At 40.3% G+C, this 19899-nt stretch overlaps 1 protein-coding gene across 1 annotated transcript in view; it reads left to right on the forward strand.

Annotated features, from left to right (window-relative positions):
* Window positions 1-19899, forward strand: part of LOC109036661 (uncharacterized) — a 64526-nt gene that overhangs the window by 14745 nt on the left and 29882 nt on the right. The window contains 1 exon segment of the mRNA XM_019051011.2: window positions 18632-18694. Within this exon segment, the coding sequence (XP_018906556.2) occupies window positions 18632-18694 (63 nt within the window).

The following is a 19899-nucleotide window of genomic DNA, read 5'->3' on the forward strand; positions in this document are numbered from 1 at the left end:
TCACAATGAGGCTGCGAGTTAGGGCCGGCGGGGGAGTGGATTTCAAAAAGCTGCGCAATGGACCTGACCAGTGCTGGATTGGTACTTGGGTGCTCATAGAAGTTTCTAGATCCTCGTATCCTCGTGGTCGCCCTGCAGTTTTGAAGAGTTTAGTGTGAAAAGTTTCCCATTTTCATTTCAATCTTCGTCAGTCTTCGTGTACATAAACTGGTATTAATGTGAAGTGTTATTTCTAACCGTTTTACTCAGCAGCAACTGCTGTTGAGAAAGCCAAAGGAAGTGTGTATGTAGTGTGCAGCAGGAATCAGGATTGTACTTTTAGCCGAAGGCGCCTCTCTGTTAAGTGAAATCTTTTTAGTGAGAAATAGTGTTGTACTGATAAAAATCAACTGAGTGTCACAAAATCAAAGATACTTGACTTCAAGCATTACCTTTAATTTGATTATTAGCAAGTCTCTTTGATTCTGCGTCAGAAGTTGACTGAATCATCTTTGCTCGTGTTTTGATAAGATACTTCAAATCAAAGTCTTTCGCATTGACCTCTGCCGAAGGTATGTATCTATACAATTTCATTAGTTTGCGAAAGTAAAATGTATTAAAGTATCTACACAAATAAATAAATCATAGATAAACAAAGAACATTGCATGGAATAACATACTATAGAGGTACGATCGTGGACCGCTGCGGCGTTAGTTCACCGCACCCTCTGCCAGGTTCGCTGCGAGCGCGCGTTAACGGTTTTTAACACAGGGTAGCATAGGGAGTTGGGAGTCCTTATTTATTCTATTGGTCCATGGCTCAACTTCGCACAGGCTTGGATTGTTATCTTGGTAATTTCCTATTTTTTTGGAAGAATTAATCAGGTAGCGTAACGTTCGTATCTTATCCGCTCTCCAACTGATCTCTTATCTCTGGTCCAAACTCTTGTTCCTCTTCTGAGCTAATCTTTTCTCTTGATTTGTCTTTACTTTGTATTCTTCACACCTAACCTAGTTACTTCATCTGTCATCATGTACGTTTTCCTTGGAGCCAGTCAATTGGTTCGTATGCTTAATAATTTTCCTGTCGAAGATTCTGTATCCTTGGCAGTTAGTGGTGCTTCTGCTTGTTGCCTTCCTCCGGCAAACCATGATCTTTGGCTCCGATCGATCCTAAAAACCCAGATTCTTAAGCGCCTTTCAAGAAATGAAGCCTTCGACAAAGACAGGGATATTCTTATCATTCTAGCAGGGACTAACGACATCAAGGCGGAAGTTGATGTCCCAGCCCTTAAAAAGGCCTTGAAGGCCCTCCTTCTTTATGCCGAAAGACACTTTCGCTTCATCGTCGTCGGCAGAATCCCTCCTATTCCTCTCTTTCCTGCGCATGTCAATCGCAAGATTGATGTGGTCAATCAATGGTTGTCGAGCTTTTGCTCCAGAGAATCATTGCGTGATCGTGTTCTTGTGGTTGACAGCTTCTCTCCCTTCATGCGTCAAGACTCTTGGGAGCCTGACCGCCGATTTTACGAAAAGTTTTATTTTCCTAAAAGAGGTCATCAGAATCGCCGAGTAGACTTGCTTCACTTGAATCGAGAGGGTCTGCGCATCCTTCATCGTCTCCTCCTGGAAGCGGCTGAGCGTTTCACAACCTAAAGTCTTCCCTTTTTTTTTGTCCTCAACTCTCCAAACTGTGCTCGAAGTATCCAACCGGTTCTCTAAAGGACCACTGAACAGTATTGACCGGAATGTGTGTACTTTATTCTATCCACATTTCATTGCAATACTATCATTGGCTCCTCTAAATTTACAGCACTAAGGTTTTACAAACACAGCTACTTTAAATACACCATAATTAATCAATGTTTTGAATTCATGTGAGTGTCAACACAAAGTTTACTAAAGATGAGAATAATTTCAATTTCTTCATTGCAAGTGCTGTTCAGTTTCATGTTTTGAATTCATGTTGAGTGTCAACACAAAGTTTACTAAAGATGAGTATAATTTTAATTTCTTCATAGCAAGTGCTGTTCAGTTTCATACAGTGGTCATTGTTTGTTCATGGTTCGCATTTTCTTCCTTGGATTTACGAATTGATGCCTTGATCACAGGCTTCATCTCTAACGGATGTATGGCTTACTATTTGTTCAAAGGTATTGGAATTAAGTAATCATATAAGTAAAGATTACCACTTATATTTAGTTGTCAAGCATTGTGTGGGATTAAAATTTAAGAAGTGCCTACTTTTGGTAGCTAGTTCCTTCTTAAATTTTAACCAGGGGGCCAATTATTTAAAGTTTAAAGCAGCCCGATAAGACATCCAATTGCAATATATTACATGGTTAAGATAGGGCTATGTCTTATAGTTTCAGGCTCATGCCACAATCACACGCTGAATGTGGCTTGAATGTAGAAGTCATCGACCCGATGCCTGAATTTTGCGCGTGACGCGCAAAATTCAGCAACGATTCTCAGCAACCACCAATTTTGAATTTGTTTGAACTATTCAAGTAGATTTGATACACATCGGGATGAAAATAACTCGAATCTGCTAAATTTCAGCCGATTACTGATGACTTCTACATTCAGCTGCTAAATTCAGCGTGTGATTGCAGCATGACTTAGCTTCAATAATTAGGCCGCAGGTGGCCTCATTTTTAGCACTGAAATAACCTATCCCAGCAGCAAACATAATTTGGATGATGGAATAACTGTTTAAATATGGACTGCGTATAGAAGTAAAGAATCAAGTCTATTGAATTGCTTTCAAAAAGATGCAACTTTTCCTTTTTGTGAAAAATGCCCCAGAATTTGAATAATTTGTGTTTTTCCACCCAAGCATTCTGGTTTTAAATGAACTGAACGGGAATGCATGCATTCAGTTTCCCTTAAGGTCAGGTTGCATAATTTTAATGGCAATGGAACTTGATTCATTTCTAAATATCACTGTTCAAATGAGCTTTAGGATTTCCAAAACAGGATTTTATAGGTATCTATTTACTTACGAGGACCCTGCATTAACAATGCCAAGTAAGATTTTCTTGGGAGCGCAGAGCCTGCAAAGCAGCAATGGAACTTGATTCATTTCTAAATATCACTGTTCAAATGAGCTTAAGGATTCCCAAAATAGGATTTTATACCTATTTATCTCAGAGGACCCTGCGTCAACAACGCTAAGTAAGAACTGCTTGGGAGCGCAGAGCTTGCAAACGTTTCTGATTTCATACCCTATCATTTCTCCATGGTCAGCCGATGATGTCGCAAAGGAAGATTAAATCCATTCTGCCAATACCTACCATTCCTCAGACACAAGCAGATATTAATTTGGCTATTAAGTACAGTCAATCACTATTTCTACATATTTTGTGTCCAATACTCTGAACTTTTTCAGGTCGCTTATGCTACGTTCGAGGAGAGGTACTGTGTGAACTCGGAGGAAGGGAATCGCAAGGTTGTTGTGATTGAGTTAATAATTTATATCAACAACTGTAAAGTATGGTATTTGGTACATATATAGACCCTGCGTCAACAATTCTAAGTAAAAAATTGCTTGGAAGCGCAGAGGTGGCAAACATTTCTGATTTCATACCTCATCATTTCTCCTCGGTCAACCAATGGTGTCGCTGAGGAAGATTTAATCCATTCTGCCAATACCATTCCTCAGACACAAGCAGATATTGAGTTAGCCATTAATTACAGTCAACAACTATTTCTACATGCTTTGTGTCCAAGGAAACTGTAACGGTCAGAGGTTGAATAGTTTGCATCGTTACCTGGGCTCGGCTTTGAACTTCACCGCAATATCAGAAAGTAGAAGACAGAAAGCAATGTTCTTCTCTTCATGTTCAAAAAGTATCGGGGAAATAAATAGATCTAAGTGGTTATGTCCATTAGCAGGATAGATCAGTAGGTATCGTCAGCGCTGACACCCAACATTACAGCACATGCATTTCAAATGAAGAAGGCACTCCTCTTGGAGCTTTATTATTCTAGGTTTTGGTGTAGAGAATAGGTCGAAGAAGAATTCGATTTACTCGAGATTCATGATACTCATTGAGCGAGGGCATAGAACAAATTCTAGCCCAGCCTCGGATTCTCATTCTATGACGAGTGAGGTAGAGACATGTGATGGTGAAGCAAGAAAGGTAGTCGCAACTGGAGTTGAGCCGCCATTTTAAAGGCTGTGACGCGCAGAGGGTACATGGTGTGCCATGCAATCAGGATGAACCCAAAACGTACACGATGCCGTGTGACGTCAAGAAGGTACGAAATGCGACTACCATTCTTTATCCGCTTTGGAATGAATCTGCATCTTGTTGTTGAATCGGGTTTGAACCAATCAAAGAGCGGTATGGACATGGCATTACTCTCCCACATTCCGACTCTCAATCTCCATTCCTGTCGGTGATAACGTGGATCTTTGTTTACAACATCTAAGTCAAGGTGTTTCTATTTTATTTCATTTACTTTTTGTGTCATTAGTTCTTAATTTTGACATTTGATTTCATCATTCGCTGGGTAACAATGCATTATAGTAGTATTAAAACAATAATAAACGATTTGCATCGTAATATCGTGAATATAATCGGGTGTAGTGTTTTACTTTCTGTTCCTCAACCCTTTACTGGTCTCATGTTTTCATCATTTCATCCGTTCGCTCACAGTTTAAGCTGAGTAGGATAGTTGTGCAAGGATTCTTTTTGGTATGTAGCAGTTGCTAACTTTTTTATCTCCAATTTTAATACATTTAATCCATTTGTTAGAATGTTACGCCCAGACTGCGGAGCTTCCCACCGATGAGTGATCTCGATACCCCCTTGAGATGGTCTGCACTCCTCGTATTTTGAGTTTAGTCCTATTTTTCAGGAACTCAAATCAATGATTCAATTGCGTTTGATGCCAAATTTCACAGAATTAACGGCATTTTTCAAAATTTTAGTCCATATATTCTGTGTGATTTCGCAGTGCCCTCACTAAATGACGCGTAACCCTTCAATTTTTAGTTTAGTCCAAAGACCTCGTAGGAACTTAAATTAATGAACCAGGTGGTGCTCTTATGCCAACTTTCGAAGAATTGAAGGCATTTTTTTTTATTTTTTTTTATTTTTTTAAAATTTACAGTCCTTGAAAATGAGCTGTTTCGCGGAGCAAAGTGCCTACTTTTGGGCCTCGTAATCTCTTGAATTTTGAGTTTAGTCCAAAGATCTTTTTGGAACTTAAATTAATGACCCAGGTGATGTGCTTGATGCCCATTGTTAAAGAATTAAAGACATTTTTCAAAATTTACAGTCTTTCAAAATGAGCTTTCCGTGTGATTTTGCTAAAAATGGACAATTGAGCGTAGCCCCCCCAAATTTTAGCGTACCTCAAAATCGTTGAACGTGCATAAGAAGACCATAGATATGGTGTCCTGTGCCAATTTTGAATGAAATCGAACAGATAGATTCTGAGATATCGCTGTAGACAGATTTGGGGGACGTCGGACGGACGGACACACATTTTTCCAAGTATGGTTATTTTTACTCCTGGGACCTTAAAACGTCTAGAAATGATGAAATTTCAACTTTTTTTTTTTTTTTTTTTTGGAGGATGACAATACTTCCTCTCTACCCTATGGGAGCGAGAAAGTAAAAACTTATTAAAAACTCACTAGTCAGAGGGAATTTTGTTAAAATCCGACGCCTTACGACAACTTCGGTCATCTTGTGGGACGCGACTCCTTATATGTAATGCAGATATATGTTTAAACCTCTGTGCCGTATAATACCTTTAGATTATTGTAAAGGTCCGTCGCATTAAATTTTTAAGGATGGCGTTATTCGGCGGTACCGCACTGCTGTAGAACATGTTATTCGGCGGTACCGGGTTTTCTATGGGTCACACTAAATTTTTTTAGAGAATAAATATCAAAGGTGACTTTTAAATCCGCCAGGATTTGAAAGAGTGTTCGGAAAAACGTTGCATATGAACATGTGCGGCAACAGTAGTTTTACATACACCTAAAACAACAAATGCATACACTATTTTCCTGTCCTGACAGACAACAGTCATAAGTCTTCGAAAATCAAGAAAAAATCTTAAGCTTTTTCAGCTTTCTTCTGCGTGACAGAGTCGTTCTCACATGGTTCGTCGGGGTCAAGATCGGTTTCCTTCCGTTTATTGGCAAATACACATTCTACGGCGGTACGGTGCCGCCGATTAGTCACTTCGAATTTTTAATGTCCATATTGGCAATTTACACGCTGTATCCGAACAGCTGACGTCGGCAGATCGCAGCTCCTTGGCACAACGAATGGACGACATCTCGATCGACGAGATGAAAGGTTGGGGGCGTGTGGGGCTTGCCGGCGCTGCAACGAAATGTGAAAGTAAATCGGAGGATCATCCATATACGGAGTCGCGAGATGATTGATGAACATTGTTCCGAATAGTTTGATACTAACTGTCTGCGTATTGTCTTCGCCGCTAGGCCTGCAGTTACACAGTTCGCGGCACATCGCGCCTGATTCTGCAGAACAAGCTTTGACTAATAGCTCTTGTTATCATGTAGAATACAATTCGGGTGGTCCTAGTGCCGTCATTTTTAAATCGATTTCCATTTGTCACTTCCGTGTTTCCTCGTCTTTAATGTTACTTTCGTGACCCAGAGTTTGATGGGCAGATTTGGAGTCGTACCCGATCTGGGAGCCTCGTAGGAAATGAAACGATTGTGAAAGCAGAAGTTGTCCGGTTTTCGATCCGAAATCGCATTTTCTAGTAAGTTGGAATTTTCAGCCTACGTGCGTTAAAAATCAGCATAAAGCTGAGAATCTCAATAGAGAGCCCACATGAGCACAATTTTCCTCAAAGAGATACCCCGTTTCGTACAACACTAGTAATACCAGTAACAAGCAGCGTATCTCTATGAGGTAAAATTATGCTCACACGAGCACACTTTCCTATTAGCACCCTAATAGAAAAACACACGGAAGAGAGAATTTTGATACGTTGGAAGGAAGTCTCGCTTTGTAATTATGCGTAACCCAAACAGTGCTCGAAACTCACAGGCGCCAAATGCGCCTGTGAAGTGTGAAATGAAGGCTCTGTGCCAACGTGGCCCCTAAAAAATTACCCCTTTAAACAAACCCAACTTTTCTTTATGGTGATTTTTTGAAATTTTCCCCCAAGTTACAGCTACTAGTTCTGTGACTGAAATATATTGCGTCTAACTTTTCACTAAATGCGCTGTAATATATCGGCGAAAAGTGAATTTGGCCCCTAAAAAATCTTCAATGCCCCCCAAAAATCGAGCTTGATGCGCCATATGGCTCCTGGGACTCAAAGGTGAGTTTGATCACTGGACCCAAACCTATCCTGGAGACTTATTTTTTCAGTTTTACTTGTGAGGAATATATTTTTCTCTTTGTCGACACTGTGATCGTTGACACCACACCGAAAAAATTATATTGCTTAAAAAAGTGACTGCAATATTTCAACTTAGATTTTATAACACAAAAATGCTACTATTGCAAGCCAATTTAACCACGTGGGTGGTTTAAGTAGCATTTTTGTGTTGGGAAATCTAAATAAGTCGAAATATTGCAGTCACTTGTTTAGCAATTCAATTGCTAAATCGGCAATTTTATTGTTTCCGTGCAGATTTTGAAAGTAAAGAAATTAAGCCATTTTGGCAGCAGTCATTAAAATGACCATTGGACATTTCACCCTGAAAATGGCGAGCATCACAATGATGACAAATTATATTCATTGAACCGACTGAAAATTTGGTAACAAAATTTTCATCAAAGTTCTGATCATCAATTTTATACTTCCGAAATGAAGAAATGAAACTTTGATTTTCTATACTAATGACAGAGTTAAGTTCTTGCTTCACTAAACGAACATGCGAAGAATTCTGGAAAACGCGACCACGTTTTGGAGGACGACCGCCTCGGTCATTGAAAATTTCACTCATAACAACTGTTAAATTTAAAATTAAAATTAGTAAAAATTATTATTATTTTAACAAAATCATAACTGAAAAGTTCAATTTTTAAATTAAAAAAAATAAATCAGAAGAAAAAGGATGAAATGAAAATGGAAATTAATAATAAACATATTTATACACATTGAAAAGAAACAGCGTGAAAAGTTCTGATCGGAAATGAGAAAAAAAACTTGGAGGTTATTGACTTAATGAGGAAAAATTGGCAATAGGAAAAAGATGGAACCAATCATGAAAAACCGTAAAAAAAAAAACGCGGGAAAAGAAAAATGTAAGTTGATGGCAGTTGAGTGTTGGAAGTAACCTCACTTAAGATGATTGTTGAATGAAAACAGCTGATAAAAAGACAGCAAACAGTAAAGTAAGATGCGTAGCAACAAAACTTTTCCGAAAAACAAAAAACAAAAACCCCCACTTCCCCTCATCCAATTTATGAGTTTTTAGGGATTTAAAAATCGGGGACGAACCCCAGAAAATAATTTATAGTTTTCCCGAAGCATTGAGAACAACACCTTTCAAATGAACCAACGCCCCTCGCAATTAGTACAGTGGTTGATTCACAATTTCATTCTATTTTTCAAATTAGATATTAAGATAACACAAAAATGCTACTATTGCAAGCCAATTTAACCACATGGGTGGTTTAAGTAGCATTTTTGTGTTGGGAAATCTAAATAAGTCGAAATATTGCAGTCACTTGTTTAGCAATTTAATTGCTAAATCGGCAATTTTATTGTTTCCGTGCAGATTTTGGGTTTGTCGACACCATGCAACGTAACCTTCCATTCGGTATAGCTCGTGAGTCCGAGCTAGATCCTTGAGCGGAGCAAAGTCAAGGGCACACTCCACCGCGGTATCGCTTTCGTCTTTCAATTAGTAAACAAAACGGGGACTTTCAACTTTCCTAGCTTTCGGCGCGGAAGCAGCGTTCTTGATCTGTCGTGATCCGCGCGACTGCGGCGGAACGAACTCTCCCCGCCCGACAATGAGCATGAACGGGGGTTCGGCGACCGGCGCTCATTCGGAAGTCAGCGAGGAACTCCCACCGCGTTGGCTCTAGTTCTGTCGGGATGTCGCCTTGGCGCTGTGTGTCCGGTGTCGTCCGAGTTGCGCGAGCGAGCGGCCGGCCCGGTGGATTCTTGGCACCGGCGACTGGCGCGCGTCGATCGTCGTCGTTCCCGTCGCATGACTCGGGCACCGCGCACTGCCCTCCGATTTTCGTTAATTATGCGTCATGCGTGCAACTTTCGTTGACATCATTCCGGGCCGCGAACACTAGGCCGCCGCCCGGAACCCAGATGCGGCGAACTTGGAGCGTCTGAATCGTACCACTCTATGCGCAATTATTAAAAATGATTCAAGGTTAAACAACCAGGTTTCAGGAGTGTGTTCTGTGGCTCCCAATAAGTCTCTTTTCTGACGTCTAAATCTGTATTCAAGAGCTCAGCAAATATACATTGTCGCTGTTTTAAGATATTAAACAACCTTTGGATCACATCTTTGTATTCTCGTGTATTTTTGGGTGCTCTTTCAGAATCTGTCGTTGTCAAACCCTTCTACAATTGTGCCGAGATTGTCTAAGTCTCGGAACAATACGGCGAATTGACTTCATGTTGATCTTCAATAATAAACAATCGAGATACGTCTTCACTTTACCTCTAAATAACTCATTTAATCAGCCCTTCTCATGCAATCATAATCGGAGTAAGTCAGGAGACTTTAACGCTGAGTTAGAAAAACAAACTTGATAGATGATCCCTTTCACAAGCAGATCCCCAATACAAAATGAATCATTATCATAACGTCCAAATGATCTTCAAAGGTACGAACAAATCTTCTATGGTCATCAAGACGGTGTTGACGGATTGTGAAGTGGCCCGTCCCATATATTTATGATGATTCCTCACCACGTGCCCCAATCAGCAGCCTTTGTAAAAACGAGTCCTATGTTTTTCCAGTATCTTAAGGTGCGCTGTCAGAATCTGTTGTAGCTCAACCCCCGCCTAATGGACCACTAGACAAGGTACGAATTTCAGCATTCCGATACATGTCACCTAATCAAAATTTCACGGAAAACACGATGCGCACAACAAAAATTACCGAAACCAACTCCTTGCAAAGATATTCTACGATTCTTGATGCGTGAATTCAAACCACCCGCTCATTAAAACTCAATTCTCTACGTGTTTTACATCGCGCGCTAAACATTATCATCACAGTCTCTGCGATATAAAAATCTGGCAACCTCAATCTAAACGCTTTGACACAGCTGCAGCATATTGCTTATAGTTTGATCAACACATGGTGGGAAACGAACACTGCTCGATATTGAGAAGCTTGCTGAAACCGTTGTAGTGCGCGATTTGACTCACGTAGATCTTTGAGTTTCTTGTGAGCGGGCAGTTCAAATCCCTCGTAACCAATGTGAAATAAAAATGTAATATCTTCGTCAGGAGTTGGTTTCAGTAGTTTTCGTTGTGCAAATCGTGTTCTACGTGAAATTTTGGTTAAGAAACATGTATCAGGTTGCTTAAATTCGTACCTTGTCTAGTGGTTCATTAAACAAATTATTTCAAATGAACAAACACAAAGAATCGATTCATCAACAAAATGACCCATGATTTCATTTGACTTCCTATTCTTCCCTCGGTACCTGCTCATGAAAGTCATCGCTTGTGCACTTACGGCTTTTTAATTCGTCTCGTTTTCATCAAATTAGGATGAATTTTGCTGTTTTAGCTGTCTCAGTAATTTCATCTAAAAGAGTTTAGACCAATGTTGAAGAAAACTCGATTTTAAAATTTTGCACTTACAGCTCTCTTCGCTATCACGGCAGTACGATCCACCCTGTTCCGCGACAAAAAAAACCCTTACGTAACGTTAACGTTAACGTTAGGTAACTTAAGGACAAGTGGTTGTAATGTTCTCAAATCATCACGGTGACAAGGGGGTGTCAATAAAATGTATCATCTTACGAAACTCCCGGCCACCCACACTGTTTCCACTGCACCAAATGGAAAAATCCTTCTACTGCTTATGGAAATTACGAGGAGCTCTGCTTGTGATGCGGTAAAGTTTGGGAATGCACAATACAATATGCACAATGCACGAGCAGGACAGGACAGGAAGGCTGCGGAAGCGCTCATGAAAGTTAGAACTGCATTTTATTTTGAGTTAGTCGATTTCTACGGCAACTTTGTAATAGAAACTTTTCGCAGCGACTAATCCCCAGAAAATCGCTCACAAAGACAAGGCCTAAGATAATAATGGTTTCAAAGTACAATATTAATATTTACAGGCGCTGAGGTTTGTTTCAAAAGTGGAATAAAACTGTCAAGTCTGATCAAACAATTTCAATGTGTAAAGATGATCCTCGTTTACATAATTTCTATGGAGAATTTTTTATCTGAATATTTGAAAGCAGCAAGCAACTTCCGTCCATATGGCATGTCAAATTTAAAATTTTATCATGTTGTAGGTATCTCTGAATTGGACGAGGATGTAGAGATAGGTTTTTGCCAATGCGATTTTACAAGCGAGTTTCTTCGGTTAACGTAAAGAAATTGAATCTTCAGTCAATGCGAACTTTTTTTTTTTTTTTTTTTTTTTTTTTTTTTTTTTAAACAGCCACAGCCACCTCTCTAAGTTGAAGGGAAGACAAATGGAAATAGGCACTCTTCAGTTCAAAGACAATTCCGTTTATCCTATTCTTTATACTTGTACGTGCTGTCATACATCTCATGTCCCACGGAGACCACTCCATTTACAAATTCTGAGCTTTTTCCTTCCAAAGTTTTGCTACTGCGCCTTCCAAGACACATTATTCCGTCAAAACTTTGAATTATAGAATTTAGAAAAAAACTTCACGTGAAATAGACGCTTGATTATCCATCAGTTCTCGCGAAAATCCACTAGATATGGGAAATATTGTAACCAATATAAGTTTTACAAAAGTACCTAAACAAACAATTCATCCGTAAATCAACGTTAAAATAGAATTATTACCAGAATGTGAAAAATGTTTCAGAGTTTTGAATCTTAAACGCAAAAGTATCAAGAAACTTGCGAGAGCGTATTTAAGGGACCATCATGTATGGAGGCTGGAAGAAGCCTATTACCATATGAATATATAAATTGAAATTATCTACCTTCTTTACACGACTGGTTGAAATGAAGAATATTGTCCGTAATCAAAAAGAGATGGGATAGTAATACAGAAAACAAAACAAAAAACAATGACATACGAACATATTAATACGTTTGGTGCACTAGCCGATTCTTTAGCGTCTTCAAAAATGCGCCTTCAAGCAATTTATGGTCTGGCGCTGAGGCAACAATGCCGGGTTCTTCCCGCTCATCTGAATTTCCCGCCTGAAATTCGAATTCCGCCGCATAGCGTTTCGTTTCCAGAGAAGGAACGGAAGCGGTGACGAATATTCCTTTAGGGGGTGGGGGGTTGGTGCTGTGGAAAAACGTCAGGGGGAGGGGGGGAAGGTTCCCTGAAGAGTTCGGAGACCCCCACCTAGTTCTTCGTAAACTGGACCCCTCCCTGTTTTTTGTGGACCCCCCCCCCCCCCCCCCCCCCGTTTTTTCGTAACTCTCACCAAGTACTTCCAAATTACAGTTTCTTTATCGGTAAGCTCTTCCACTGCTGAAGGTAACTGAAAGCTAACTGAATGGCCAGCTAGGTCCTGCAGCGTCTTCCTATGCTCATTTGCATCCGTATTCTCCATTTTCTTCCGTCCCTAGTAATAAACCACACTGGAAAAAGAAAATACATTGGATCTAGAGTCCAGACTCTAAGAGTCTGGACTCTAGATCCAATGTGTTTTCTTTTCCCAGTATATCACCGTGACCGGATAATATCCAAAAATCTGATCCAGTAATATCCAAAATACCTCTGAACATAACGCTGCCCGTATTTATGCTAAAAAAAACTATTTCGTCCAAAAAATCCTGTGCACATAATTCCTTTTTGCACAAAAATGAATAATGATGAACAGTGTAACTTTCAAATCCAACTCGCTGAAATGATCAGCCATAGTGCCATGCATAGTGTTGTATATGTATTTATGCGAAAAGGAACTATTTCGCACAAAAAACCACGTACGTAGAATACCCTCTATTAACACATTCGTCCACTTGAAATAATTATCGTCCATGCTATGCATGATGTAAAATGTGCACCGGAATTCTTGAGCTTAAATAGAATATAAACGGTGTGGGAGACAAAGATGTATTGTGAGGCGAGGCATAAGTGTCCACTTCTGTCCAGCATATCCGCAAATGTGGCCTAGTATTGAACTGGCCCAAAGGTGAAAGTAATGCGGCCAATGCGAATAAATTTAGTCTTGATGACTCTCGGACGTGCTTGAATGCAACATGACGAACGATACAGCTCTTCCTTTCAAGAGCGTCCTTCTTTTAAGAATTTAATGAAATTTTGTGCACGAGAAGATTTTAATTGAGAGGGGTTTTAAGCGGACTTCTGATTCAACCGCGTGTAATATTTGAAAGTTAAAATGGGACACGGAATAAAACGGACCGCTGATTTAACAATTCAATTGTTTAAAAAAGTCACTGCAATGCCTCAAATGTACATTTTACAATAACAGAAAGCTAATTTACCTACGGGGGTGGTTAAAGTAGCATTTTTCTGTTGTCAATCTGCATTGAAACATTGCAGTCACTTTTTTCTTAATTAGAAAATTGTAAAATCAGCAATTTAATTTTTTCCGTGTACCAATTCCAAAATTCCGTCACATTTTACCACATCCCTAAAAATTCCTTAGTTGAGGATTGATCGTGTAGATCTTACATGAAGTCGTATTTGCATAACATGACACTTTCGCATGCCATACAAAAATGCTAATGTCTACTATTGGGGGTCTTAAGTTTGTTGGCTAGTTGGCATAGTTTTTATTTCGTTAGACATTAAAAGAGAAAAGTAATTGTTAAAGGAAACAGAAGGTTTGAGAAAGTTAAAAATGTTGAAATGGGTAACTCACTTGCACGTTTTAACATTCTTTTTTTGCAGACGCGTTTCGGGCATCGGCCCATCGTCAATGCTAGATCGCGACCCGAACTGAAGGTTTTATTGAATTTTTAGCTGCTCCTTCATGTCTTGATACAGGCCATTGATAAAAGTAAATTGCTTATGGATCAAGTAGCCTTACGTCTAATAGAACAAGAATGATTTTTTTCACGGGGTTAGAGAAGTCACGTCATTAAAGAATAACGTTCTCATTCTGGATTGTGCGTCACTTCGCTGTCAATCCCGTAGATCATCAGTAAAAGATATCGCAGTATTGCATAGACTCATTATTTTTCCCGGAGTATACTGAAAGACCTGGCAACCTCCATGTTTCTAACCCTGAAAAAAATTATTTTTCTCGTCCAGAGGAACCGTATGTACGTATGTCGAAGCAACAAGGTGGAGAAATGGTGCTGGGTCCACTCCATTTCGCGGGGAAACAAAGCCAGGAAATACCAAAAATTAAAATTAGAGTCAAAATTAATTTTTTGAACTCTAATGCGCACCAGTACGAAACTGAGGGGGGAGAGTGTTCAGCCCAGGCAGTTTGCATCGGAATATTAAGTTGGAGTCACGCCGAGAGATCTATACCGGTTTGGGCCTTATTAGACCTCATAAGTAGATCACACTCGGCAGTGAACCCAACTTAACATGCCGCAAAATCCAAGACGGCATTATAACGCCGTCATGGATATGACCCGAGATATGACACAAAAGTGTAATCCTCGCGCCATCTACCGTCGCTGCTGTACTAGTATTTCGAAGCCATATCTTATTTTAGGGACCTAATCGGGACTCTGTTTAATTTTTGCAAGCAACCACCCAGAAAAAAATGGCACGCTACTTTTTCTCAGCTCTGAGTTAAAAACAGAGTGAATTAATTTATTGAAATGTAGATTTTTCGTATTGACATCCAGGCCTGCAGTTTCCTCTGTGCTTAATCTTTGTTTGATAAATGGACTGCGTTTAGCAGAAAGGAACCAAGCCACATCAGCTATTGCCAAATTTAACCGGGCAATTTAATTTTTTACGAGAGAATATTTATGAGGATTCTTTTGAAACTTTTAATGAATTTGCTCTATACTCTGGAGAAAATTAACTTAAATTCGCACGAAAATCCGCACAACCGTTTTCATGTAAAAAATTAAATTGCTCAATGAAATTTGGCAATAGCTGATGTGGCTTGGTTCCTTTCTGTTTAACGCGGTCCAAATATAAGATGCAACCAATTTTCCATGATGCTAAGTTGAAAGCCTTTGCGTCTGGTCCCAAGACTCCACCTTACTGTTCACGATTTACTCTCAGATTATTTTTTCCGTTGTGTGCTCAACGTCGATCATGGTTAGAAGGGTACCCAAGCTCTGTTTTAATTGGCGCATTGCCGACGGAAAGCATTAAAAAACAGGCTCGATTTTTATGGCTAATTTCTTATTTAAAATTTTCCGATGTGTATTGGGAACCCAGCTATTTTTTCAACGCTAAATCGCCGAGAAAAAACCTTTCGAAAAGCAGTGGACGGTAAACGTCATTTTGGCTGTTAATGCGCGCTGACAAACGTTTTCCGAAACGCATTGGATTGCAAGGCTCCGTTTTGACTGTTAAATTACTATTTAGTCCTCAACATATCATCCCGTCAATCCTCTTCACCTAATCACAGTCGCAGTAAGCCAGGAGACTTTAACGCTGAGTTGGAAAAATGAACTAGGTATAGATTATAAAGTCCTCTGTCAGAAACCTCCGTATCGCCGTTGGAACGTTGTTCCAACCGACACTTGAATAGCTAAAAATTGTCTGTAACGACTCATTTCATCAATCCTCTTCATCTAATCCCAATCGCTGTAAGCCAGAAGACTTTAACGCTGAGTTAGGACAATAAACTAGATGGATTATAATGTATTCTTCCAGAGACTCCAATGCCGCTGTTGGGTCGTTGTTCCAACCGACGATAGATTTGCCACCAGTTGGCTTTCTGAAAAGTCATTCAATTTTTCGTATTGATCTCACAAGTCAGTCAAATGAATGTAATCCATCAGTGGTGAAACAAGCAATATGCAATGCTCTTAATCGAAGTACTATCGCACTTAACGCTGCGCTTGGAAAATAAACTAGATAGATTATTATCATGCCCTCCACCATTTATTCCAATACCGCTTTTGGATCGTTGTTCCAACCGACAGTTGAATCGCCTCCAATAGGCTTTCCGAAAAGTATTTGTGATGCCATCAATTTTTTACTCAACTTGTCGTATTGATCTTACAATATTAGTTGAATAAATGCTATCCATTTGTAGTGAAACATGCTATGCCAATAAGATCGCACGCAATCCTACTTGTCTAATTACAATCGCAGTAAGTTTGGAGACTTTAACGCTGAGTTAGGACAATGAACTAGATTGATTATCATGTATTCTTCCAGAGACTCCATTACCGTTGTTGGGTCCTTTTTCCAACCGACTACTGATTTGCTAAAAATTGGCCTTCCGAAAAAAAGTGTTTGTGCATGCCTTCAACATTCTGTTCAACTGATCGTATTGACACATTGGAAAAAAAAAGAATCTTAAATTTGCCGCCAAGAAGTATTTCTTCTTAAATCAAGAATGTTGCTGGTTAATATAAGCTACTTTTTTGCTTAACCCAAGCATTATTTTTCTTGAATCAAGAGAAAGTCAGCTTAAAGCAAGATAAAGAAAATTCTTGGCGGCAAATTCAAGAATTATCATGCTTGATCCAAGCTACTTTTTTTTTCATTGCAGTTATTGAAATAAATGTAATCTATTTCAGTGGCGTGGCGTACTTCGCGAAACATCGATTAATCTCTCATTTAAACCTATGGAGAAGGACGATAAACAGGGTGCTCGCGACGAACACCTTAATCGATTCTTTGCCGTAGCTTCAAATGGGGAAATATCGATAATCGATCATTCACGCCTCGCCACTGATCCATTTTTAGCGGAGCATTAAATGCAAAGACCCTACTCAATCCTATCAATCTAATTGCAATCGCAGTGAGTCAGGAGACTTTAACGCTGAGTTAGAAAAATAAACTAGATAGATTACCATGCTCTTCTTCCAGAGCCTCCAGTACCGCTATCGGGTCGTTCCATTCGACTGTTGAATTGCTGTCATATTTATGTATTCCATCACTTTTTCGTTCAACTGGTAGTATGAATCTTACAATTAGTCAAATAAATGTAACCCACCAGTAGTGAAACAAGGAGTCCAAAGTCCTCACGCCACGGGATAGGCCCCTTGGCGAGAGCGAAACTTGCTTCCCGCTTTTCGGGCGGCCGCTAATCGACCTCCGTAAAATAAGTAATAGTAATTGTGGGAATGATTCTCCTTTCTCTTTCTTCTCTCGTGCCTATTTTTCGTCACCGCGTCGCGCCGGTCGTCGGACTCGAACATACATGGACGTATTTCTGTCGAACGGAACTATGTGTGTTAAGACATGAGCCCTGAGACCCGTAAGAATTTAAGCGTAACAGGGCTCACGTTATAATGCACGTAGTTCCGTTTGGTGGAAATACGTCCACATGAGGAATGTCATTGTCTCCTTTTCCGAGCGATGAAAATACACCGATAAGACGAGCGTCACAACACCCCGCGATTCCATGTTCCTCGCCAACATTCGCGTGTGTCATCGCGTCACTTGCGACGTTTCCGCGTTCGGTTTTTCGCCGCGGATATTTTTCCGTCTCGCTCCCGGCCGACCGCCACACGTTTGAATACTCCGCTACGTTTTTACTTTCCCTCAAATCCCGAGATAATAGAGGTATGCTCCGCAGTCCCGACGGAAGGAAAGGATTATCCATCGATGTGATGGAGCGTTTTCGTTATTCTTTACAGTGGCGTGGCGTGCTTTGCGATGTATCGATTGATCTGCTATTGATTCGCACTATAAAGATCGATGGACGGAGTGTTTGCAACGAACACCTTAATAATCGATTCTTTACCATAGCTTCGAACAAAGGCTCTTTCGAAGGCAAGGGCGTTTATCGTTTATTCTCGTCTTCATAGTTAAAAGTAATGCGGACGGTAAGGGCGAAAATCATCAAACTTATGGAACATGCTCGTTTTTTTGAGTGCTGTATTCGCGGTTGTTGCTGGAATAATCAGTTATAACTGATAGGTGAAAGCATCACAGTCTGTAGACATAGCATGTGGAATAGCCATTCGCAAGGTTGAAATGTCCAATTCTTCAGTACAGTAACTTAATAAAGCCTATAGACATAGCATATGGTATAGCCATTCGCAACGTTGAAATGTCCAATTTTTCAGTTCAGTAACTTAATAAAATCATGACAGCGCTTTTTTGCAGTAAACTTTACCTCTATAACGCCTCGCTGATGAAGCCTCCAAACAGAGGGAACAAAACCTGCTGGGAACATAATATTGTTTGAAATTGGCCCAATTTCGAAACATGGCTAATTGTCACACCTTTCTCCTCGTATTTGCTGCTTTCAAAAGCTCTTCTAAACCGAGCTTGCACAAATGATGCTTGTGGCTGCCAATTTTCAAGCGTCTTTCATGCTCCTTCGCTTCCGCGACTGGACCGCGGTGTGTTTCATGTGTATCATGAGCTCTAAGACAAGTGATCATCTTTACTAATGCTTATTTTTACATTTTTGTTTCCAGGAAAGGAGGTCTCGATGACCGGGCAGTGGAAGTCTTTATGGATTTTTTCGTTATTTTTCTCTAGTGAGTATTGCCATACACCTGTCATCAATTTATTTCGCAAGGAAGTCCTTATGGATTTTTTCGCTATTTTTCTGTAGTGAGAATCGCCTTACCCCTGTCATCAATTTATTTCGCAAATATAAGCGGACCATAGTACTCATAATCGTCTCTCAAATGGCTCCTTTCCGCAGAGAACCTTTTGATCGAAAGACGTTTAAGGAGACCTAATCACAGCGTCATGTAAAGGACAATATTACACTTTAAAATAGAGCTAATCATAGCGTCATTCAGAGGACAATATCGGCGTACCTGAAGTGAAATTCAGGGGTTTTAACTTTGGAAATGGATTCTTCCAAGAAGTCATACCCTAGTGGAAGTGAACCTCATGCGGCGGGAGGTCTGCAGGAGGTTAACCACCCGCGACAGGGACTAACCTCCTGCAACCTCGTGCGAACCTCAAGCAACCCCCCGTCGCATGGGGTAGACACCCGGTTCCAGGAAAAAACCGAGTAACCTCCCGCGAACCTCCTGCGAACTTCCTGCAGACCTCTCGCAAGCCTTAATCACCTCAAGCAAGGGCCTGCAACCCCATGCAGCTCACTAAGGCTTGCGAGAGGTCTGCAGGAGGTTCGCAGGAGGTTCGCGGGAGGTTACTCGGTTTTTTCCTGGAACCGGGTGTCTACCCCATGCGACGGGGGGTTGCTTGAGGTTCGCACGAGGTTGCAGGAGGTTAGTCCCCGCCGCGGGTGGTTAACCACCTGCAGACCTCCCGCCGCATGAGGTTCACTTCCACTAGGGTAATGACTTATCACTGCATAAAGTAAACAATACAAATGAGAAAATCCTACGATTTGAATAAACTTTGAGGTCGGTTCTGACCTATTGTAAACTGGTAAACTTCGTAACATGTATTTTATACTTTTGTGGCGGCAAATCATTATATTCCCTTCCCAGGATTCATTTTCTACATTAAACTACTGAATTTCACTCAATGTTGGCCAAAATTCTCCGTTTAATAATGCTCTAACCAACGCTACTTCCTAAACCTCCCGCAGTCTAAATGGACCACTATGCAAGGTGCGAATTTAAGCACTCTGATTTTGGTGTTTTTATCAAAGTTTCCCGCAAAACAAGATTTAAATAATGCGATTCGTCGATAGTAACCTCAAGGTATTGACTTGTTTCGTTGCGCAAATTACAACTTCCTGCTCCTAGTAAAGCAATTA

The sequence above is a fragment of the Bemisia tabaci genome, chromosome 5 (assembly GCF_918797505.1).
Source record: "Bemisia tabaci chromosome 5, PGI_BMITA_v3".
Taxonomy (NCBI): Eukaryota; Metazoa; Arthropoda; class Insecta; order Hemiptera; family Aleyrodidae; genus Bemisia; species Bemisia tabaci.